This window comes from Nyctibius grandis, chromosome 17 (assembly GCF_013368605.1).
Source record: "Nyctibius grandis isolate bNycGra1 chromosome 17, bNycGra1.pri, whole genome shotgun sequence".
In the NCBI taxonomy this organism is placed as follows: Eukaryota; Metazoa; Chordata; class Aves; order Nyctibiiformes; family Nyctibiidae; genus Nyctibius; species Nyctibius grandis.
Window position 1 is genome coordinate 1329432 of NC_090674.1, and position 23297 is coordinate 1352728.

The 23297-nt window shown below is 47.2% G+C and overlaps 1 protein-coding gene across 9 annotated transcripts in view; it reads left to right on the forward strand.

The window, feature by feature from the left end:
- The first annotated feature begins 1028 nt into the window (after positions 1-1028).
- Positions 1029-23297, forward strand: part of EIF4G3 (eukaryotic translation initiation factor 4 gamma 3) — a 154838-nt gene continuing 132569 nt past the window's right edge. For 8 of the 9 annotated variants that reach the window (XM_068414542.1, XM_068414547.1, XM_068414543.1 and 5 more), the window contains exon 1: positions 1029-1601. In XM_068414542.1, the coding sequence (XP_068270643.1) occupies positions 1411-1601 (191 nt within the window). In that variant the 5' untranslated portion in view covers positions 1029-1410. The remainder of the gene's footprint in view (positions 1602-23297) is intronic. The other variant, XM_068414548.1, reaches the window with a different exon arrangement.

Genomic DNA, 23297 nt, shown 5'->3' on the forward strand with positions numbered 1-23297 from the left:
GAGCCCTCGGGAGCCAGCGGCAGGACAAGTCAGCACAATCCAGCGGCTGCTCGAATCTGCTCAGAGGTCCTTTTTATCTACCTAAGACAGCACAACCCCCCTTCGCCCCTGCCAAGCTCAGCGTGGCGGTGGTCGGGAGCGGAGTGCTGCAGGGAAATGCTGAAGATGGCAGCGGCGCAGCAACCCTTAGGGGAGTGAAGGCAGGGCGTGGAGGTGTGAGGTGGATGCCTGCCCCCCACCAGGGCAGGCCCAGAGGGCCCTCCCTTTGCTGGTCCCTATTGCCAGAGGTGGGCTTTCTCAGGGGCTGCTGGGCCTCCCTCAGAGCTGCCAGGTCCCCCTCAGGGCTGCTGGGCCTCTCTCACAGCCACCATGTCACCCTCACGGGCTGCCAGGCCTCCCTCACTGCTGCCATGTCACCCTCAGGGCTGCCAGGCCTCCCTCACTGCTGCCATGTCACCCTCAGGGCTGCCAGCCCTCACGTGGGGCTGTGGGGCTGCCCCTGCCAGCCGCCCCAGGAGCCTGGGATGTGGCTGGGGGCCGCAGGGCTGGTAACGGGGCTGGGGGTGAGGTTTTTGGGGAAGGGCAAAGCCCTCGGGCCCGCAGCAGGCTGGGTGCCGCGGGGGCCCGGCGCCCCCTCACAGCCGAGCGCTGCCGAAGTCTCTCCGGGCCGAGCCGAAAGCGCCCGAAGCTGCGGCCTCGCTGCTCCCGAGAGGCTCCGAAGAGCCCCGAGCGCCTCCCGCCTGGGCGGGAATCCCTTCTCCGAGCCTGTCCGAAGCTTCCCGAACTCCCTCACGTCCTCGGTCTCCGGAAAGAGCCGAGGTTTCCCGAGCGCGGAGGTCACGGGAGGTGCCGGGTTGAGCGCGGAGGGAGGGGGGGGCACGGAGAGGAGGACGCGTGCGCGCCCGAAGGTCTCCGGAAGGAGCCGAGGTTTCCCGAGCGCCGCTCGCCAGCGAGCGGGTCCGGAAAGAGCCGAAGGTTGCCGAGCGCCGGTGGGCCGAGCGGCTCCGGAGCGGCCCGAAGGCGCCCGAGCGTCCGTCCTGCCGGACTGCTGGAGGCGGCCGCAGCGCCATGTTTGATGCTCCGCTACTTCAGTGAGGAAAATCCGCCGGCATCGCCCGAGAGCCGCCACCGCGAAGGGCTCCGCTGCCCCCGGGGAGGGGGACTGAGACCCCCCGCCGCCGGCGGCTCATGAACAGCGCGGCCTGAGCCGCCGCCTCCCCCCCCTCCCCTCCCCGCCGGCCCCTCTCCCGTCCCCTCCCTGCGCCGAGCCCTCCGGGAGGCGCGTTGTCACGGAGACCGGCGCCGGTGCCGGCCCGCCGCCTTGCCCCGGCCGCCGCACCGGCTCCCGGCCCGCTCCCCGGCTCCCCCCCAGCCCCGCTCCCCGCCGGGGGGTGGTGGCTCCGCTTGGCGATGAGTTTACCGCAGAAGGCGGCTTTGAAACCCGGCGCGGCGGCGGCAGCGGCGGCGGGGACCGGCCCCGGGAGCGGGGCGGCGGCAGCGGCGGCGGCGGGGCCGCCTCCCTCCCCGGCTCCCCCTCACCCGGCGGCGGCTCCGGCGCCTCACCCCAACATCAGGGCCTTGCCGCCCCAGCCGCCCCAGCAGTATCCTTTGCCCCCCCGGGAGGGGTGGGGGTGACACCCCCTTCCCCACAGCGACCGCGGCCTGGGGTGGGGGTGGGGTGTGAGGGGCCGCGGGGACCCCCCTCAGCCCCGGGGGTGTGGGGAGGGGGTGGCGGTTGGGGGCTCCCCGCTCCTTTTTGTGTGTGTTTGTGTGTGGGCCCCCCCTCCTCCCCAGTGCAAAGGGGGGGCTGCACCTGCCGGGGTGGTGTGGGGAGAGGGGGTGCCTCAGCCCCCCAAATGGGCTGGTTTGGGGGGTCACCCCCTTCCCCCTGGGGAAGGCAGAGGGTCCCCCAGCCCCTTCCCCCCCCCCCCCAGAGCAGCGGTGACCCCCAAGGGTAAACTTTTAATTATAAATCGCTCCTCAGTTTTGCCTCCGGTCCTGCCCAGGTAAGTGCTTTGGTTTTGTTGTTATTCCAGGTGAATTTAAACCCAGGTTTTTCCAGCCGGGAACGATTTTCATGCGATTTATTTATTTTATTGTATTTATTTTTCTTACTCGGGCCGGTGGAAATAAATCTCAGGTGGAATGTTGCGCCGAGCAGCTTTCTTTGCAGGGCCACGCGTGATGGGGAGGACAAGGCTCCCACTTAAAAAAATAAAAATCCCACCCCCCAAAACGGCCCCTGCTACAAAGAGAGGCCGGCGGGTGCTGCGAATGTTTTTTAAAGGTCTTCGGTTCTCTGCTGCGACTAGGCCCCAAGTCAGGAGGTAAAGACTGCAGGGATCAGCAGGAAAGTGGGGTGGCCAGCCTGCCTGCCTGGGTGAGGTTTTGTTTCCAGTGTGGGACAGCATCCCCTGGCAAACTGGCTTTTCTCTTTCCCCCCTCCCTGAAGTTTTAGGGGGGTAGAGTGAAGTGAAAAACATACTTAGTGAAATATTGCCTTGCTGTGTTATCCGGGCATGGCGTGGTGTGCTGTGCAGGGGACAGTCAGGAGTGTGTTTTGCTCTTTATCAGTGGCAGTGACTTAGGTTTTAATGTGGAAGTGCAGGGTGCTTTGTTTTGGTTTTTTTTTTTTTGCTGAGGGCTGTGTGATGATGTCTGTGCTCTTCAAGAAATGTGTTCCCTGTGTTATAAGCATTTTATTGCTCTCACTTTCATTTTTGAGGTGGGAAAACCGAGCCCTTTTATAATCAGTTTAGGTCCATTGTTTTCTTGAGCTGCTGGTGAGAATCGTTCTTGCCATGACCACAAATACATTGCTTAAATCATGAGACTGTTGACGTTACAGATTTGTTTGGGTCAAGTGAAAAACCTCGGAAGATTTCAGAGTGTGCTGCGGCGGGACGTACTTTCCGCTGGGTGTTTTTGGCTGGCTTGTGCTATTCTGTAATTCCAGAATGTGCTTTATTTAGGGGAAAAAAAAAAAAAAGTGCGAAGGTGCTGTCATTACAAAGTCAGCGGGGTGGTGGTAAGTAAAACTGTTGCTCAGGGGAAATTTTGCTCAGTGTTGAGTGATGTGCCAAGTGTTACTGTGGGAACGCCGGCCAGCGTGCACGGACGGAGTCGGTGCTCAGCTGATCTTTCCAGCAAGGTGCTGGTTTGTCTGCAAAGAGTCTTTTTTTTTAACAGGAAACTTGACGCTTGACAGTTGAAGGGCTGAAGTTTGCGTTGGTCTGGGCTCAGGAATGTGCTGGGCTTTCTAAAGCACTTTATTTTCAAATAATCGTTAAAAGCACCGTGGAGGGACTTGAATGACTTCTCCAACATCGTTGAGGGTGAGCTTGGTGGTGGTTTGAGAGAGCGGCTGTGCCGTCATAGCTAAGACAGGAGGACACCGTTGCTTTTGGTGAGTGTTGTCCCAAAACACCTTGCACGTGCGAGGGGTGAAGCTTGGGTTTGCCTCTGAGCTCAGCCTAAAAATAAAAAGCCTTGGAAGGAATGGGCAAGACCCTAAAGGAGCCAGAGGTGGGGTGGCAGCATGTCCCATCGCGGGGACCCAACTGGATGCCCAGAGCAAGAGGCGTAGAGGAACGGAGAAGCATTAGGTAGATATGACAAGTTGATGTTATAAAGGTGGGGAGGTTAAAATGATATAGTCTTAATTTTGATTTATAGCCATGCCTGTTTTGAAAACTTATTGGTTTTGACCAATACTTCTCCTTAACTTTTAAGCTACTAATCTGTCCTTGTAATGTATACAAACACTGTGTTCTTGGTACCTTTTCAATGAACTGTATTCAGGTGTCCTGGCTGGTTTTTTTTTTTTCCTCTGCTGAAACTTGTGTGTGTGCTTCCAGGTAGTAAACAAAAGCTGTTACCTTTTGTGAGCGCTGCTGCAAAAGTGAGGCTTGGGGAGCATAGTTCATCTGTGATTTACTGGAGTGCAGAGGGTCATCTGAGTTCAGCCTTATTTTTAGCTCTGTTTGGTTTCTTTTTTCTATTGAGGCAACATTACCTTCCAGCAGATAAAGTGTAGTTGCAGGTTTCTTCTGGCAACTCGGAGTGAGCAGAGCGCTGCAAAGTCTCCTCCTCACGGCAGTGCAAGGGTTTATTTGTTGATGTGAAGGATTATTGTACATTAATAGGTAGATTGAGGCTCTGACTTGGGCTTTTTAAACTAGAACGGCTTCCGCGCGGTGAACTTTGTGTCTTTGGAAATACGTGTGGGTTTAGTACTTAATACAGCGTGAAATTAAACGGTTATCTGTATAATTGAAAAAAGAAGAATTGTGGGAGAGAGAACTGTACAGGAAAAAGAACTACTTAGTTTGTGTGTGTTTAGAAAGGTGTTAGCGAGGGAAAAGAAAAATACAGGAGGAAGAAGGGATTTTCTTTAAAAAAAATTATTTCTTCAAGGAAGGCGAAGCTGGAGAGCAATGGACATGAAGAACAGAAGTGTTTTGGTGGGAGTTTCATTCTGTTACACAGGAGGTTATTGGAGCTGCTGTAAGACAAGACCGAGCTTTGAGAAATTTCCTTAACACAGTGGCTTCAAGAAGTTTAACTTTCTGTGTAAAAGTGAGTTGGGATAATTTTGTGGCTTTGGTAGTGGTGAGTATTCAATCAAACCTGATTTCAGGCAGAGATTGTGCTCAGAAATTGTCAGTATTGAAAAATCCTCCAGTTCGATTCTGATCCTTATTTGGGAGGGATGGACAGGGGAGTGTGTAACTGTGTCACTGTGATATGATGCATGGAGAGATACTATCAAAAATAAACCCAGATCTGCCTGCCTTTGCTTTGGCTTTCACTCTGCTTCTCAGGAGCCAGTTCCACATGAAGTCAATTGTTCTGTAGCAAGACTTCTTCCATAAAAATGTAAAATAATGAAGGTACACTCTGGGCTGCGAGCTTGCTGTAGACCTTTGTGCTTTTAACTTGATGGTACTTCTGATGGGTGTTAAACTACACCGTGTTTCTTTACTCTCCCTCATGCTCCCGCTTAAGAGTGAAGTATTTTTTGTGCGTGTTATAAGCTGCTCTTTAAAAAGTCCCCATGCTGTGAATAAATTTTGAGGATCAGTATAATGAGGTCACCGATTTCTTCATAGCCCTAGCCCAGACGTGGGCAAATATTGCACTATAAAGGACAAACAGATTGATTTAAGTTGAACTGGGGGTAACGTTGTGTGTCAGCTGGCTCTTCAGGGTTAGTTTAATGCTGTACCTTGGAGCCAAATTAGAGCCATCTTGGGCTCTGGGCTGGTGTCAGTAGGTTTTTGTTTTCTTTTCCAAACTTGCTTGCATTTGGAGGGAGTTCAGCTTCCTGGTTGTTGACGATCTCTCTGCAGGCACCAGTAAACTTGACCTTAATATATCACCGTAGCTGTTTCAGTGTGGGATTGGGTCTCTCTGGACACGGGTGTTTTTCAGGTTATTGCAGTGGGGCAATCGTGGCAGGTTCAGGATGGGTTTTATAACAGACGGTCATTTAAAATCTTTCTTTTCTTCTCCCCTTTTAATTCCGCTTCTGAGAAGCAGAGAGGAAGGGTCAGCGTTTGGGGGGATTTCTGCGTGAAGTAGATCATTGCTGTGCATGGAAACTTGGGTTTTGCTGATGTTGCCTCAGTAATTGAGTGTCTGCTTTAGTTTTTCCTGAGTTGCTGTAGCTAATTGTCCTGTAGTCCCTTTCAGAAAGCAGCGTGCTGGTTCCTGCTCTGTTGGGTGGCATCTTCTGGATGCGAGCGGCTTCCCAAAAGCCCAGGAGAATGGCAAGGAATACAGGATCGCTTTCAGCAGTGTAGAAGACTGTGTGAAGTCGGGGCGATGTTCTGACAGCGCTTACCCGGTGTTCAGATGTGGGCCGGGTTGTGCCGTTGGAGTAGGCCTGTGCTGGTAATCTTCTGGTTAAATTAAGACCGTCGAGGAGGATTTGGGTGCGTGGGGCTTTCTGTCTTGTGTTAGTGAGCAAAGAGTTGAGCTGGAGGGGAAAGTGCCCAAGGATTTCTCTGAGGAGAGCATCTTCAGTGTGCGCTGAAGGATCGGGGTCTGGGGGTTGCTGTGACACCCTCTGGGAGTTTGGAGCCAACGCCGTCTTCCCTCGCTGCTTACTTCCATTAGGAGTGGCTTTTTTTTCAGAGTATGTGATGCAGCGTCTCTCTGTGCTCTCTGAAGTTTATCTGTTGATGACTTTGAAGATGAGGACCCAGGGATTAGGAAGCTGCTTGGGCATAAAAGTCAGCTTGAAGAGCGTGATCGTGGCTTTTGTGTAAAGCGCTGTGCCTCGGGTGGATCAGCTCCAGCTTCTGCGTGGCTTTGACATTGAACTGGAGCTAAGATGAGAGCACAGTTGGAAGTCCTCTTCCAGGTGCCAGTGGTGACCACTCGTCAGGAGGGTGTTGGAAGTGTTACGGTCATGAAGGGGAAGGAGTGGCGAGAGGTGGGAAGGAGGGGAGGAACTGGGCTAAGATCAGAGGTGTTCCTTGCTCTCTGCTGTTTTGAGTTCAGGAGTGAGCTTTCTGAAATCTCGGCTGGATGAAGGGAAAGAAGGGGCAGCGGTGTTGCCTGAGAGCGTTGCCAGAAGCGTTTCCATTTAGAAGTGTCTGAAGCGGTGGAGATCGTACGTCTTGGGAGGGTATGCGGCAGGAGAGGAGCTTTGAAAACACGGAGACTTTCCGTGCCGCTCCGTGGCTCTTCTGCAGGGGAGGAACAGGCACGGGTTTGTGAGTGTATTGCCAAAAAATTAAGTGCTTTTAGACCTCTCTGCCATCTCCCCTGATGATATTCCCCAGCCTTGGCACATCTTAGCGTTCTTTCAAGCAGAAATAGCTTTAATTTATTTAATGACAAAAGCTAATCATGTTACAGCTCAGATATGTCACTTTACCAGCTTTGTAAGATTTTTGTGGTGAAATATCTCGGAGAAAACCATTCTTCCAAAAGTGTGATTTCGGATAGCTTATGTTCTCCTCGTATCTGAGGACATGATTGTGTGTATTCTCCGGCAGAAGTCTGCAGGAGAAGGTTCCTTTAGCCGTTCAAATATAAACGTATTTAATGAGCAACACTGATTTTCTGAGCACAGTTTGTGTTTTTATCTGTGGTAAGAGGTCAGTGAGAGAATAATAGGAGACTTGGAACAAATAATTTCCTTTTAGATGTTGGGACGTAGAAGGATTTTCATCTGTGTATGGGTTTTGTCCATCTTAGGGCTTTTTCGTATCGTTAGCAAATGTTGGGATGTGTTGAGGTGGTGTATTTGCTCCGTTGGTGTTTTGTAGTAAGAGTGAAGATTTCTCTTTAGAAGTCGTAGCTAACCTGTATTTTCTTCTTCTCCATAATCCAGCAATTTCAGGGCTAGTCAACTGTCAAGTTTAGTTGTGTGTAAATCCGCTAATATGATTAGAGTTGCTGGAATTTTTACTCTGGGGAATTAGAGATGGGTAGTATCACTGTTTTACAGGCAGTTCTGTAGTAGGAAGCTTTATCTGTGACGCGACTATGACTGCTAGCAATTGCAAAGGCTTTTCTGGAACGGATGGGGAAGAGAAAACTGGTGTTTGTTACAGGGCGTGAAGATGGGGGTGGAGGAGTTGTGTTCTCCGTGGTCGGGAGGAACCAGGGGAACTAATTTTTCTTTATTTGAGGGAACATGGTTGATGTGACTTCTCGTAGTACTGTGTTTTACCCTTGGTGGTGATTCCAAGAACTTGTCTATGTACAGCTTTCCTTTCCAAACTGTGGACTTTGTTTTGCCTCCCAAATAGGAAACGATGATGTGGAACAGCTGGAAGAAGAAAATAGAATGAGTTCTTAAAAAAGAAAAGGATCAAAGGGAGGAGAGCAAAATAGGCTTTTAGGCTAGTGAAATTTTCTAGTACATGTTATTCTTATGTTTTATTATATACGTTTGGAAGATGTCCCAGAACACGCTCTCCCTTTTCGTAGTAGGTGATGGCACGCTGTTGCTGATGGGACTTGAGTCAAATTGCTGCTGGGCATGTAACTAGGTTAATGGGACAGCAATTTTTTTTCTTTCCTGAAAGGAAAATTACGTGCTCCCCATTCTGATTGTACCTTAAGATTGTTTTTACCTTTGTTTGCTGTGTAGTTGTCTGAGGTGGAGAGCAAAGGACAAGTTTCCCCACACCAAGATGGTATCTGATTTAAATCAATTCTCCTACCAAAAATAAAACGTTTCTGCTGTTGGTTGTAACACCTTTGTGGATCCTTTATCTGGATGAGAGTTAAAATATTTCCAGAGCTTTAAATATGCCTGAAGAAAGGCAAAGTGGCTTCTAAAATGTGCGTCTTGTAAGAAAAACATACCCAGTCCTTGACCGATAGCAGTAGTGTTCTCTAAAACCGTCGGTGAAGTGTTGAAATGGGTTAGGACTTGTTGAGCTGCAGGGAGCAGCTGCTCCTTTCCAAGTGGTTGAACTCCGCAGGAATGAAACTCATGCTCTGGAGTAAGAGTATCTGCACGGGAATAACTCTGTAAAAGTCGCAAACACGAAGACCATCCCCGCTCTTACCAGGGGAGTGGACTTGATGTGATACATCCTCAGGGTGGGAGGAAAAGAAATCTTGCTGCCAGTCTTTGAGTTTGCTCTTGATGCTGTGAAAGGAAGAGTTAATGCAGTTAAAGATCTTAAATAAAGATCTTAAATGCAGATTTTCCTGAGTTTGGAAAGCTTTTGGGAGGTGGAAACTAATAAACATTGCACTGATTCTCTCTCTGGGCTTGCCAGGTGATGATTGTATGTTTGTTTGTGTTTCGGTTTGATTTACATGTGAGAGTGACTGTGTGCGAGTTACTGAATTACTAAGAGTCGTCCGATTTAAATGTCTGCATTGTTGGTGGCATTTGAAAATCTCTTTGAACTAATGCTATGGCTGTGCTGATGGTGGTCTGAAAAAGAGATCTCCCTCTTTTATGTGTTATTAAGAAGTCGTGGAAGTTGCTGTGCCTTGAAACCGGCGTTTTTCTGGGCTTATTTTGTTCTTTTGCCGAAAAGCAAAAATGACACAAGTCTTTGGTCTTTTCAGGCTAAGCAGGAGACTCTTCCTGTAAGCATCAAAGGGAAAGATTTTTTGTAGTGATACTACTTAGAGCTTTGGTTTTTCAGTCAGCCACTGTCTTTGAAAGGCTCCTGACATCCTGAAGAAAGGACGTCTGTAAAATAACGTGCGTTTCCACCAAGCAGCGAGACCTAGCCCTTCTGTCCTTGGACTACCACGAGATCTTCTGCAGAACCATCAACTCTGATGTGAAATTGAGAACGAAATCCGGTCTGAAAACTTTCTGGAAGTCTTGCATTCTTGTTTGTGGTGATGTACAGGGTGTTTTAGGCTTGACACCGGACACTTTGTTTTGCAGCGTGCAGCTGATTAATTGGGCAGACTCAATATCTATATTATATTTGAAAGGGAACTTGGCAGGGTGCTATAGCTGAGGGTAACCTATACCACTTACTTGGTGAGGGAGGTCAAGAACTGAAATCAAAAAGCATTTAAAGCCTCTTTGTTGTGACTTTTAATGTGAAATTCATGGTGCATCTCAAACTGGGGTATGGTGGGAAAGGGATTTCCGCAGCTGGTGATTCATGCCCGGTTTTAGCACACGAAGTTCGTGTGGAAGGCTCCTTTGGATGTGCTGTTTCTTGAGCTGGTGAGGCATCTTCCGAGTTCAACGCACTGTAGAATATAAAGCTAAATTCAGTTTGTGTTGGCCTTTCTCACCAGTGCCTACACAGATACAAATACTAGTTACTGGACGGTCTCTCTTCGAACACTTTACTCACCTGCGCTCTGTGTTTTGTATTCTAGTTTTGTGAAATGCAAATAATTCAGCTGTCAACCTGTCTGTGCAGCTTGGGGTTTATGTTTTCCTTCAGCGTTGTGTTTTAAAGTGGATTTCAAAGTGTTTTTATGTCTGTCTATTCAAAAGAAAACAAGATATAATTTTTGTTGATATGCAAATATCACAAAGTGTAATTTTCGATGAGCTTAAGCTGTTCAGTGTAATTGTATTGATTACATTTCCAAAACACTTTGAAAATTAGACGTTCTTCTGTGCAAATAAATTACTTTATGTTCAAATATTTGGTTCTGAGGTTGTGTGCCAAATTTGACTTGAAATTATTCCCATTCTCCCCCCCCCCCAAATCTTAATGTTGTGTTTTACTGTCTGTGGCAGCGGTACCTGGTATTGCAGGCGTTCACCGAAACAATTGTTGCTGGCGCTTGGCACGGCCCCCATCGCTGCTTGCTGAAGCCAAAGCACACTTTATCCACTCAGGCTGACATTAAGATCATTAAATAAATGAATGAATTGTACTGTCACCAAATTCCCATTCTGGCAGCCGAAGAACATGTGAATTTTATAGCCGGGACCTCTGTCCAGAATGTCTTATTGAATGGCCTGGATGTCAGGAGTGGGAACAGTCAGCAAAAAGCTTTCTAGTAAAATGTGTGTTCCTTAATGAGAATTACGGTGTGGAGCGGTGTAAAAGCCTGAATTAGTAGACATCTGATCATCCAAAATGAGTATTAATCAACCTGTGAAGGGCGTGTAGAAAGAAACTGGAGCACAGCAATAAAACAAGGGAGCGGGAGAGAACCAAAGAGGGATGGAGAGCTGTTTGCTTCTCCATTGGCAACGCAGGTTGGTCGTGCTGTTTGAAAGGAGTTTGTTGGGGGAAGAATGCAGCCAAGCCGGGGAGTGTTGACAGCAGAGATAACTCTTGGTCTCCATCAGGGAGTTTGAGGTCTTGCTGGTTGAGCTAAAGTGCTAAAAGGTCACTCAGAGTTTGGAAGATCTTGGAGAAGTCTGCTGAACTTCCACCTCCGGGAGCAGAAGGTTGAGAATACTTTCTCAAAGGAGGAGAGTTCACTCGTGAGGCTTGGATTGCTTTTTCTTGTGGTCTGACTCCCTCGTTGTTTTTATTGTATCACGCTTAAGATGTGTTTTTGCTTAGGAATAGGGACATAAAAGATCTGTAGCATCCGCGCTTGCTGCAGGTGGGTCAAAAACATCTCTGAATTGCAAAGGAAAAAGCAGCAGTGTGTTCTGCCCAGATGATTTGGTGAACCATGTAATTGCCTGTCTGCAGGCTGCTTGCACTGCAGCCCCAAGTAATGTCAGAGATGCTCTGTGCCAGGGATAATTGAAAATGTTTGATTCGGTCCGTTCCTGTTCTGAAGTGTAAGACCAAATTCAGTGCTTTCGTACTGGAGCGAATCCTTTTCTTAGTCTTTTCTTCCCCTTGCCATACCTTAGTGTTTGTCTTGATTACGGTTAATCTGACACAAGGCTGCTGAACTAGCACTGGTGACCAACGCGGTCCTCAGTGCATCCTTATTCCAGTTTTAACAGGAGATGACACTCATGATGATGAAAGCCAAGTGGTTGGGTCGTGTTCGTAGGTACTTGTTCAGAAGTTCATCATCTTTGAAGACCTGTTACGAATACAGTGATATTGCAGTTTCCGTGTAGCCTGCAATCAGCAAAATTGGGGTTTTATGCTAATCGGAAAAGGAGCGGTCCTGCCTGCTGCGGTGCTCGGAGAGTCCCAGCGATGCAAACAGTCCCGAGCAACCAGAAGGCAGGGACAGGTCCTGAAATTCCCATTTCTTTCCCATCTGGGACAGCACATCAAGTATATCTCCACCGACATCACAGAATCACAGAATGAACCAGGTTGGAAGAGACCTCAGGGATCATCGAGTCCAACCGTTGCCCTGACACCACCCTGTCAACTAGACCAGGGCACTAAGTGCCATGTCCAGTCTTTTCTTAAACCCCTCCAGAGATGGTGACTCCACCACCTCCCTGACTTCTACCTGTGTGTTGGTTCAGCTGCGTAGCATTACTTCAGAGGCCACTTTGCACAATAAGGAGAGAGGTGCGTGCTTGAAAATCTTCCTCGACGGTCCCGTGCAGCAGATGCAGCCTTCCCGCTGTGTTTTACCTCTGCGTCCGGGGCCTGAATTCAACAGGCAGAGCTCGTGGAAGCAAAACCAGCATTTCTTTAAATGAGAAGTGCTCTGAGACTAATTTACTGCTCATCTTCAGGCTCAGCTAGGATAAATATATTGTTGCTATTACTTTTTCTTCAAGCACCCTGTAGAGGTGTGTGTAAAGTATGCAATTGAGAGTCCTTAGGGGGAAAAATTGAACGTGTGGAGGGTTGGACCAAGGAGACCCAGAGCTCCCGTCCAGCCTATATCCCTCTATGAACTATGTTTTCTTTCAGCAATGTCAGATGCATCGCGCTGTCTTCCCTAGATGCCTGCTTTTTCAGGGTTTCATTTGGTGTGACATGGGATTTTAACTCAGGAGAAATCATAAGCTCCGCATGTGGCAAGAGGGTACTTAGGATTTCATTTCATTTTGATAAATCGCTGAAATAAAGATTATGGGGGGGAAAATCGCGAGGCGTTACAAAACTGGGAGTCGAAATGAGCATTAATGCTCTTGAGAAGTACGCTTCCAGAATTTGTTGCTCGGCTAACGGAAGGACCATCAGTCTGGGTGACAACACTGCTGTCACCGCGATGCTTCTTGACAGATTGACCAGCAGAGCATTACATTTTCCCATGAAGTCACAGCATGAAATATTAGAGACACGGTAGGAAACGTAGCTGAGTGAATGAGACAGTAAAACTACTAGGCTGTTTGATATTCATGCTTATCATAGAGCTAGAAAGCCTGGCTTGGAAATATATGGTTACTGCTGTCGGGTCCCAGACCCCCAGGGATGCAAGCAGCAGCCATCCCTGGAGGGAAGAGGCGTGCGTGGGCTGTAGCCTTGTAAGCTATAGTAGCTCATTTGTGGGTTTAGGGTACAAAGTTTGAGGTAAGTGGGCTGGGGGAGTTCTGTGTTAATGGCATGCACAGGAAGATAAAAATAAGTAAGCTGGTTTTTAGTACAGTACAGAAATTTAGACTCTTGGGTGAAAATTGCCACGAATGAGGGCTGTACTTCTGTCTGTGTTGGGAACTTTTTTTCTGGTCTTGTAACAACATGCCCCCAGATGCAGATAATTGCTGGTGCTAAAGGGAAGCCAGAGATGTAAGGTTTTATTTTATGAATTCAGTATGAGGGAAGGTAGACTGTAATACCCACGCGGAAGTTTCTTCCAGGCTGTAAGCTGAGTAAAGGCTGAGTAAAAGCTTGGTAACCTTTCTCTGGGATGAGATAGGTTTCTTCCTGGTCTGCCTTCCTCTGTGTATCTCTTTAGTTATGTCATCTGTCCCTCTCCACTTTATTTGGGCTTTAATGTTCTTAACTGGTTATGTGTTTGCAGGAGAAACTCAGTGTAGAAATAACTGTTTGCGTGTAACTGTTCTGAAGGAAGAAAAACCCCAAACCCACAAAGGAAACAATCCCAATCTTCACTTGCTGGTGAGGCTGTGGGGATTAGAGGAATGACTCCGCCAGCTCGGTGTATTGCCTGGTGTAAGCTGTCCTCCCCAGGCACACTGGCAGCAGCTCCCCGCTTCCCAACCCGGACCCTGCAGCGTGTTTATCAGGTTACCTCAAAGCAGCACGCTATGGCTAAGCAGGTCAGAGCCTCGCACGGCTGGTATCGGGCCAGAAACTGCTGTTTCAGCTGCTAATCAGGGGACAGAAGCGTGCTCAATTTGGGGATATTTGTTTTCTTTGAAGTGTGATTCAGTTTGTGGGAGATAGTGTGCGTTTTGGATATTGTGGTGTGAATTGTTTTAAGCTGAAATTCAGAAGTATTTTACAACAAATGTTAGATCAGCAGTTGCATTACAGAATGTGAAAGGTAGAAGATGGGGATGGCTTTAGCTCTGCTGTCTTTTCTGCGGTATTTTCTTAAAAATACTATTTTTTCTAGATGTGCACAGACACCTGATGCAACCAAAGGTCTGGAGGACAGCCGAAGAATCGTACCTGTTAGTTTTGGAATAGACCAAAAGCTAAAGTAACTCCAGAAGGGAGTGAGCTGCTATGTGTCACTTGGCCAAACATGAGCTCAAACCCTTGTTCTCCCGATTGCTCCTGGTTGATCTCCGTCAAGCCGGCTTGCTTGCAGCCTTGCTTTGTATATTTTTACAGCATTTTCCAAGACATTTGCTTAGTCTTGGTCTCATAGAGCAGCTGTTCAGTGTAAGACTATTACTATTATTGTTTATTTCCCCTTCAAAATCAAAATGTGATGAAGGAAAATACAACAATCATCACAAATTCTGGCTCTGACATTGCCTTGTGTCAGGTTTCCCTGTGTTCTCCCAGCTCTTCCTTGGCTACTGCTTGGGACTTCTGTGGACGTGATGTTTCTCTGTGAATGCTTATCTCCTATTAAAGATTCCTGTTTTTTTCCCCCCTTCATCTTAGTTTCTTGAATGATGTAATTTCTTCACTCTGAAGACTGGGAGTGATGCTTCTGACCACCTCTGAGCTGCTGCCCTTCTGGGATGAGCATCTTCTGGCTTCCCTGGTGATGGTTGCAATTAGTTTGCTCAGTGGCTTCGCTTCATAAAGCGACTCAGGAAATTTTTCCAGCCCATCTCTTCTTCTCCCGACCCTGCCATTCACTTCCGTCTTCAAATGTTTTAAACAAGGATCGCTTTACCGAAGCAGGTCAGGGAGGAATCGGATGGATTTTAAACTGACAGAGCCAGGGGGGTGTGGTTAGCTTTGACCACGGTGGTGGTTATCAGCTGGGACAGAAATGTCTTCAGCAAACAGCAGCTGGAGTGTGTTTTTGGCAGCGTCTTTGCATTCGTCCTCTGTGGAGGGAGGTTTGCAGCGTGCAGAGTCGCCTCTAATGTGCGTGTTTGCGGGGGTCCTGGGAGCTAGAGTACCATTTCCCTGCTGAACTCTTTCTTACATAAATACGTTTTTTTAACACTTGGTAGCCAGAGGCTGGTCTAGAAGAACTTCCTCAAAGCAAGCTGTGTTAAGATATCTCTTCTCTTTCAGGTAATGGATTTTTTTTTTCCCTTCTGTTGTACTTAATTGCAAAAATAAATCCAGTTAACAGTATCCAAAGGACATTTTTCTTGTTGCACCATGCTGAGAAATGCCTTGTTCAAGATGCTTTCTTCCCTCTGAGCCTGGTTCATTTTTAGACGCTGAAGGGCGTTTTGAGACTTTGTTTTAACTTCGTTTTACACCATGTTTATATGAAACAGACAAAAAAAAAAATCCAGTGCTTTGCCAAATATTTTTGGAAAGAACAAGCTTTGTGGATAATCATTTTCATGTTCTACCTGCTCCTTGGGGTGTTCGGGCTGTAGAAGAATCTTCTCTACCCTGAAAAAAGACTTTGAGAGATTAGCCTTCAAGTAGTCACTTGAGGCAGGTCGATTAAGAAATATACTCGACGGTAGATTTAATCAAGATTTGAATAATGGAGTTAGAATTGACTGTCACTCCTGTAATCCAGTTATTTTTAGATCGGGATCGGTATGTGCCACTCCCCAAGTTGTCTATATTGTTGCTCTGAAGGCAGGCTGATCAAAATGCTGTTTGACAGAGTGGATCTTCTCCGGTTTTGTACTTGCTGCTTCATCCCATTAACACGTCCCTTATTAAACACGTTGTGCCAGAACTTGGCAGTTGGGAGCAAAGGAATTCCAGGGCTGCACTGAGGGTTGTTACACAAAATACAGCTCAAATATTGATAGAAACATGGTGGTGTTGATGGCAGGACTTCAGCTCCTTTCGTATTCAAGAAACATTTGGTGAAACGTTTAGTCACCTTTTAGGTCTTGGAGGAAAAAGACACAGGTATGAAATACCTTGAGGCTGTGGGTAAGATGTGCCTAAGCAGGTGCTTTAGCTATTGCTGTGTCACAGTCTTCCGTGCTTGAAGGTCTAATGCTGGGGTGTTGCGAGTCCTGAGGCTTGTTGCTGTCCTCAAAGCGTGGGAAGCTCGCTGGCCAAATCCTCACGAGAGCTCACTGAGCATCAGCGTACCGTTTAGGCGCTGCCCTCTTCGCCGCCGGTATTGTAGCGTGAGTTGCAAGGTCCTGAGCTTTTTTTTTTCCACGTGGGCTCGCTTCAGCTGAGCGCCTCAAGGGGAACGGTATTTGTGAAAAGGGAGACCTCAGCTCTCAGGGCTGAGCGCCCGAAAGCCATCCTTTGCTGTCTCGCAAGGGACGTGTGTTGTAGCTGCTGTTTGGCTGTGTGTTTTCCCTTGCTGAAAGGTGAGAACGAAACTGTTTCTTTGCGGTTGCTTTCTATCTTCAGCTTGGGAAAATAGTAAGTTTTATCTGGATTAAAGCCTAAACGATAGCGATGGACCAGGAGGGGTATGTGGAAACCGCCGAGGCTGTTTGCTGTTCACTGCTCTTCAAGAGAAGCCTGATTGCAGAGGGATCGGGTGGAGGAAAGTGGGGTCGCTTGCATGGGAGGTCGGTGAATCTGGATTGTTTTAAAGGAGCTTCCTTACTTTGTTGACATGCCGTGACTCTGCAGAGAGAATCAGAGCAGCTGATCAGCTCAGTTCCCCTTAAGAACAGGGAAATTGCAATAAAATAGTCTTTCCAGGGGCTGAAAAGTGCCCAAAAAGTAGAAAATAAGCCATACACGTGCCTGGCACGTGCTCCACAATATTGGCATTTTGATTGTGTCTGGTAATGATATCAGCTTCCCCTGAGAAACCTTTGGTGTCAGCGTGGGCAGAAAAAGGCCCAAGCTTGCGTGGAGTTCATCTCGTGGTGCCTTCAAGCAAGGAGTTATTTAACCATAAGCTGAAATTGTGACTTTTTTTGTGCATTATTCCTAGGCAGGGCTTACCCTTGTTGTGTCCAGGATGTCCACTCGTAGGTTTTGGTTTCGGAGTGGTTATGTCAGTGTAACCACAGCGTAGGAGCGGTCGCTGGTGTGAAGTTACCCGTGAGAGACCTCAAATGCCACGTGTGTCAAACTGTAGACAAGTAAGTGGGATCAGAGCGCAGTCTCTCATTTTCCCTGTCCGTGGGAAAAGACTTTGCAAGGTTTCTGTGGTCTTTTTTATGGGACAGGACAGTATTTTAAGAGCATCTCAATCTCAGAGCTGACTCAGGCAGCTACGAAACGTGATTGAATTCAGATCAGTGAACTGATTACAATCTCTCTACTGAAAACATACGCAGTCCCCTTTGCAGTTTACAGCTCAGAAAAGGCGAGGAACATAAAAACAGGAAACCTTTACCGATGGTGCTTTGAAGAGGCTCGTTTGGTTGACGCATCTTTCGGTCGTGTTGCTTGTCCCTTAAAACCTATTTATACCCTGGGGTGGCGAGGCTGCAGCATTCATACCGAAAGTAGCAAAGAGCCCAGCAGTTGGGACTTAAATCTACCCGCTCTGCGGCAGCTACGCTTGGAGCAATTTACTGGCCTTAATAAACTTAATGAGGTTTTTGTCTGGCTTTCCTTAGGTCTTCATCTTTTTTTTTCACATGAATATTCAGGTGTAAGCAGCGTCTCATAGCTCTCATGTAGCTTGTGATAGCGCATGTGAGAACTTTTGCTTTTTTTTTTTTAACTTAGTTGTTTTATTGAGTAACTTATTACAGATTGTTCGATTTCTAAATGCTGGCATTTCATAATTGCATCTCAAAATGCGTGTTATCTTTGATCAGTCCTTCTGGACTGTACAAAGCAGAATTAAGTAGAACAAATATTTACATCTTGATTTACCTGCAAACAGAGCGTACTTTCATGCAGATGTTATTGATGTTCTCCTATCTATGGTGGCGACATTAAAGCTTTGGAGTAACGAGTTTTTGTTTAAGTTGCTCCTTGATGCGTGCTGTGTTCAGGAATATAAATAAATAAAACTTACCCTGCTATGTTTTGTTCTTAATCACCGCCGTTAACTTATAGTTAGGAAGGTGAAAGAGAATTTCCTATCAATACATCATCTCTGTTCATAATGCCAGAGCTGCGAATTGAAGCCCAAGTCGTTGCCACTCAAAAATAGTGTTTTATGAACTGTGTTTCTTTGTTTCTTCTCTATTTCCACGTTTCTTTAGACTTTGGTTTCAAGCTTGCGTATTGTAGCAGCTGCTGCCTTCGCTGGAGTGTCAAGTGCAGAAAGAATTACCTGAATTTATGCCGGGTAACTTTCTTTTGCTGCTCTTTCTGCTTTTTTTGTTCTTTCTTGCCTTCTTTGAGGGTGTTTAGGTAATTGGACCGTTGGGCCTGAGAGTGTGTAGCACCCTGGCATTAAAAAAAAGGGGAAAAAAAAGAGGTGATACAAGAGCATGCTGTAAAATCCCCCTTCTGCAGCACCCACAGATACTCCGCTGTTTGCAGTGCAAGAGGGTTTTGTTTTTTAAGTTCCTCTTCCCGGCTTTACGAGCCGCCTGCTTGACGTCGCCGTTCTCCACCTGCGAAGAAACAAAGGAGGCAAAAAATATTCCTGCTGTCGAGGAGGGCAGGGCGGCGGGAGTGTGTGTGTGTTTCAAATGCCCCTTTGTGCTGCGAGGTGTACATTGGGGTACGGGTTGCGTGCTCGGTCGGTTCGAGTGGATTCTCCTCTGGAGGCACGCAGGATGCCCGAAGAACAGTAACTTTTTGCACAGCTGGCCATTTTTAATGAGACCTTCCACCATTTTCTGATGAAGCAACAGATCAGCACTTCTAAAAAGACCTTTATCTTAATGGTTAAGAACGGGAGTCCTTTCTGTATTGAAAAAAAACCTGAAAGGAAATAGCATCCGGTGTGAACTGTGGCTTTGTGCAGACTTATGTAATGGGCTATCAATCAAATTTAATTAAAACTCTGGTTACGGCAGTTTTACTCCCTCTTAGTTCAGCTACGACACGGGGAGAAAAAAGTTTTTATATTTACAAGCTGTTCTTGCAGAATTATTGCTGTGATTGCAATTAAGAAGCCCTTGTTTTTAAGGCAAATAAATTAGTTTGCTTCTTTTTATAAAGAATTTGTTTGCCCCTTGGCCAACTCCAAAAACAGATGCGGAGTCCCCGAACGTGAAGTGCTTGAATGCAGCAGTACGGGTTAACTTGTTTGATGGGGCAAAAAGACGGGATTTTACCAACTTTGTCTTTCTGTGGTTCTCTGAAGTCAGGCTGCTGTAGGAAAGCAGCACCTACATGCTGGGGTTTCCTTTGAGCAAGTCTGTGTGCATCCTACGTGTGAACCCTGTGAGAACTCCCTCATCCACAGTCGGTTCGGTTGGCCATCGCTGTGCTGTCCCCTTGCATCCTCTGGTTAGAAGAATAAATGTGCAAGGGGTGGGTATAGGCACTTTGTTGGTTTTTTTTTCTTGTTTAAGTGTTTCCTCTGTGTGGTTATGTGTGAGGCTCTTGCAGCAGTCCTGCCAGCATCAAAATCTTGGCTCTGCAGCGGTCGAGACTTGAGAAGCAGGGAGAGTTCAGACCTTGCTCCTTGGCTGTAGGGTCCAGCACGCAATGAGCAGCGAGGGCCTGGTTCAGGAGAGAAGAGGAACAAGCCTAAATATACATGCATTTGCTGCTTTTGTTTTTTACAGCAGAGTATTCGTGTTCCTTGGGACATGCAGTTCGCAGGAAGGTACGTGACGGCCACGTCTTAAACCACGTGGAGGGTCCAGCCTCGTGGACATGTGAGAACGCACTCCTGGTGCTTGTGGCTGCGTGGCCGAGGCGAGGAGCTTGTGTGTGCCCTTATTTCAACATCTGGGAGAAGAAATATCCCCCAGAAAGCGGCAGTCCCTTCGAGATAGTGCTCACCTTCATCGCTCTGCCTTTCAAACTGGTGGTCGTGTGTGTCTGTGTTAAATGGCACACCAGTATCCACTGGGACCCTCCTCCTTTGACCTTTTCTTGGTACTTTGGTTAGCTGTTGAGCTCTGCTGAGTTTATGGTAACACTAAGGAAACGAGGTTGTTTTTTTTGGTGAAATCAATATTAAATTTTTTTTTTCTTGAATTGTGAAAGCTTTGCGTGCCTTGTAGCGTGTTGGGTAATTATCCTGAAATGAGGAGCAGGTCTTTAAATGTAAAGGACCCGGAGAAGGAACACAAACATTTCCTCAGTACCAGGAGGGGAACAATAGCTCATTGTTGGGAGCAAGGGATTGCAGAAAAGGAAGCGGACTTTCAGAAATGGGGGGTTTATTTTCTATAGCTTACTATTTATATTGCACTTGGAGGCTCTTTGGGAACTAAATGTCCAGTTCCTGGAGTGTGTGTCCCTTGGTTGAGGAAGGTTGGGCGCGAGCAGACCGTGTCCTTTCAGTCGGCGTTTGTTAATAGACAATGCCTGGGTTACGGGCCGCTTGGAAAGCGGCTCTGTGTTCATGCGAGAGTCTCCCCTCTCTCTCTGCCTTGCAGCTTGGCAGCTGAGGAGACGTCCCCTAAAGAGACAGGACTCTTCTTCCTCCCACCCTCACTTTCTCTCTGCTATATATCGGGCCGTTGAATAGGCTCGCATTGACCAGAAAGACAAAGAAGTCTTTCAGGCTCTAGCTTTAGCCACAGCCAGTGTGCTGTGGGCTTTTGTTAATACTTTCAGTCCCCCCTTTCTCTTTCAGCAGCCCTCACTCTCATTGTTAATACATTTCAGGACCAGCGCTGATATTTCTGAATTCGTTTTGTTTGCTCAGTTCGCAGGAAAAGTTGCAAAAAGCTGAGGAGAGAAACATGTTGCCTCTTACGTTCTCCGCAGAGTATTTTTTTTATTCATGCCTTTAGCAGGGAAAAGTGGATCGTGTAAACAGATGCTGGCAAATCCTCGCCTGAGCGGAACGTGGTTGTGGAGCGTTAACGCCTGTGCGGGCTGCGTGCACGCGGAGACTGAATGGCTCGTTCCAGTGCTTGGGAAGACTAAATGGCTTTCCCCCGCCCCGCTTGCGTTAGTCTCCATGTTGTCCTGTTTAATTTTGTTCTTGCATTAGCCAGCTAAAGATGCAAGCTCTTCCTAAAACAGCTGGTTCTGCTAAGTGGCAGTATAGAATTGGAGAGCATCGTTCAACAGTTGTAAATTCATTCAGCAGCATCCTAAACTGACTTTATTTTGTGCATGAATGTACGAGGGGGTTGCCTCCTACCAATGGGTAGAGACGACTGTAAGGAAAGCTACTTTTCCAATTCCTTGTTAGTAAATCTGAAGGCTACTGGTAGGTGTTCTCTAATCGTTATGAAACATCAGTATGGGGATTAATCCCTGGCAATAAAATGTTAGGAAGCAGCTGATGGAGTGCGCTGGCGCACAGCAGGCGTGCAAAAATAAATGGAAATGCCGCCAGGAGTGAGGATCGGGGTAGAATGATTGTTTCAGACAGTCATTTTGGGGGGATTACGCCCCAAAATCAAACGTCCTGTTGGGTGAAACAAACTGGGAGAACAGGACAGCGATGAATTTGATTATGCAGAAGAGACAGCGTCAGCAACACTCTCGCAATCGAGAGGTGACCACGAAGGCTGCCCCAGGCTTCGAAGCACCTTGCTGCACCTTTTTTTTCCAGAAACAGTTGTTTTTTTGGTGCTCTAAACCATTTTTTAATAGCACGTAAAGCTGCATTGCCTTCAGCTAGCATCTCCTCAACTGGAGCGTGAATTGTGGAGTTCAGAGGAGAAAGGGAGGCCGTATTTCTGCACCTCTTAGAGGATAACGTAACACTCTGTAGTGAGTATTTGACAAGTGGGGAGAAAAATGGCATTTGGACCCACGGAGGGGCTTGAGCAAGTGGCAGAAGAAATACTTGTCATGAGAGCACGACTTATTTTTTTTTCCCCTAATGGAAGATGACTGAAACTTTTTAATAGATGGGATGCTGAGCACACAGTTTCAAGCTGGAAAAAGTAGCCCCAGACACGACTGTTCATCACTCCCCACCAGCCATCTTGCAGTTGGGAAAGAGCGATTGCCTGACTTTCTCGATGAGAAAGTACCCGTGTGTGCATGCGCTTTTTTAAAGACTTGAAGGCTTTAAGATCCATAGTCTTACAATAAATTAAACCAACTTCAGATAGATACAGCGGTTCAGGGATGTAAGACGGGAGAACGTGCCGGTGTGTCTTTGCAGCATACTTGATCATTTTGAGTGTGTATTTTTCAGCGATGCTTTACTGCGCCTTTTTTTGTAGCATTTTCTAAATCACTGTATACCTCCACATGCAAAATAGCAATCAGTGCTTCTCCTCTCGTCTCCTACCTCTTGACACCAGCCCATTAAACGGGATAAAACAGGTTTTGAAATACTCTTGAGCCCACTCAATAAAACATGGATCTGCTTCGCGTTGTTGCTCTTGGGGAGGAAACTCTCTGTCATCTCAAATTTAGCGTCGTGTTTAAAGGCTTCCTTCGCTGTGTGACCAAAAAAATATCTAATATTTCATTAATTACTCAAAAGGGGTTACTTTAGCCAGGGAAAGCTTCACAACTGATCGGCCACACAACGCAAATGCTCCTCGCGCCTTGGTAAACGTTGTCTTAATTCTGTTATTCTTGTTGGAGGGTCTGGTTGTACTTTTTGGGGGGTTTTGGGCTTTGTAAGTAAATGCCTGGGGTAAAATCGCTGTGTGGCAGCGTAGCCCAATAGAGGGAGTCTGAACTTTAAATAAAGCCTTGTCTGAATTCCTTCCAATTTCCTGTACAAAGAGATGAGCCATGCCGCGTGTCTAGAAGGCTAATAAATTTAGGCTCTCGCGGATGAAAGGGGAAATGAATTTGAAGGCCTAGGGGCCTCCGCTTTACTGTAAAAGTACGGAATGTGTCCGTGAGACAACACTCAAATTGTCCTTTTTATTTGTTTTTTAAATTCAGGCCCAAACTTTCCCAACAAAGTAAAAATAAGTTTGTTTTCTTCGCATCTTCATTGAGTGAAACCGTGTAGCTCCCCTGCCGCCTCTCCCTTTGGGGCAGAGGGTTTGGACCTTGGGATCGGACCCGCTTTGCTGGATTTTTGCACGCTGAGCCCTGATCGAAGCACTTCGGCACCGCTTGTTGCAGAAACCCACCCGATCGCTTCATCACGGCAGCTGAAACAAAGTAGGCTGTCTGAGTTATTCAGCTTGGTTTTCTTTCTTTGCAGGGGGGTGAGATCTGCCATCTTCCTCTGCAAACCTTTCTGGAAGATTTGTTGTAATAAAAATCGTGGGTTTTAAAGCCCTGCCGTACATTTTGACCTTGGGTGCCCTTTTTACTGCTCTTCTTTTCCTGTCTTTGATGTCTGAGTGCCGCATATTTGTGGCGATTTCCACAGGCATGTGTTATGCTCACACAGACGTGGCTGTGCTTCCGGACTTCAAATGCCAGCGCTTGGACTCGGTTTTGATTAGTTTCAAGTAAAGAGAGATTTTATAATGCGTAACCGTTGACTAGGGA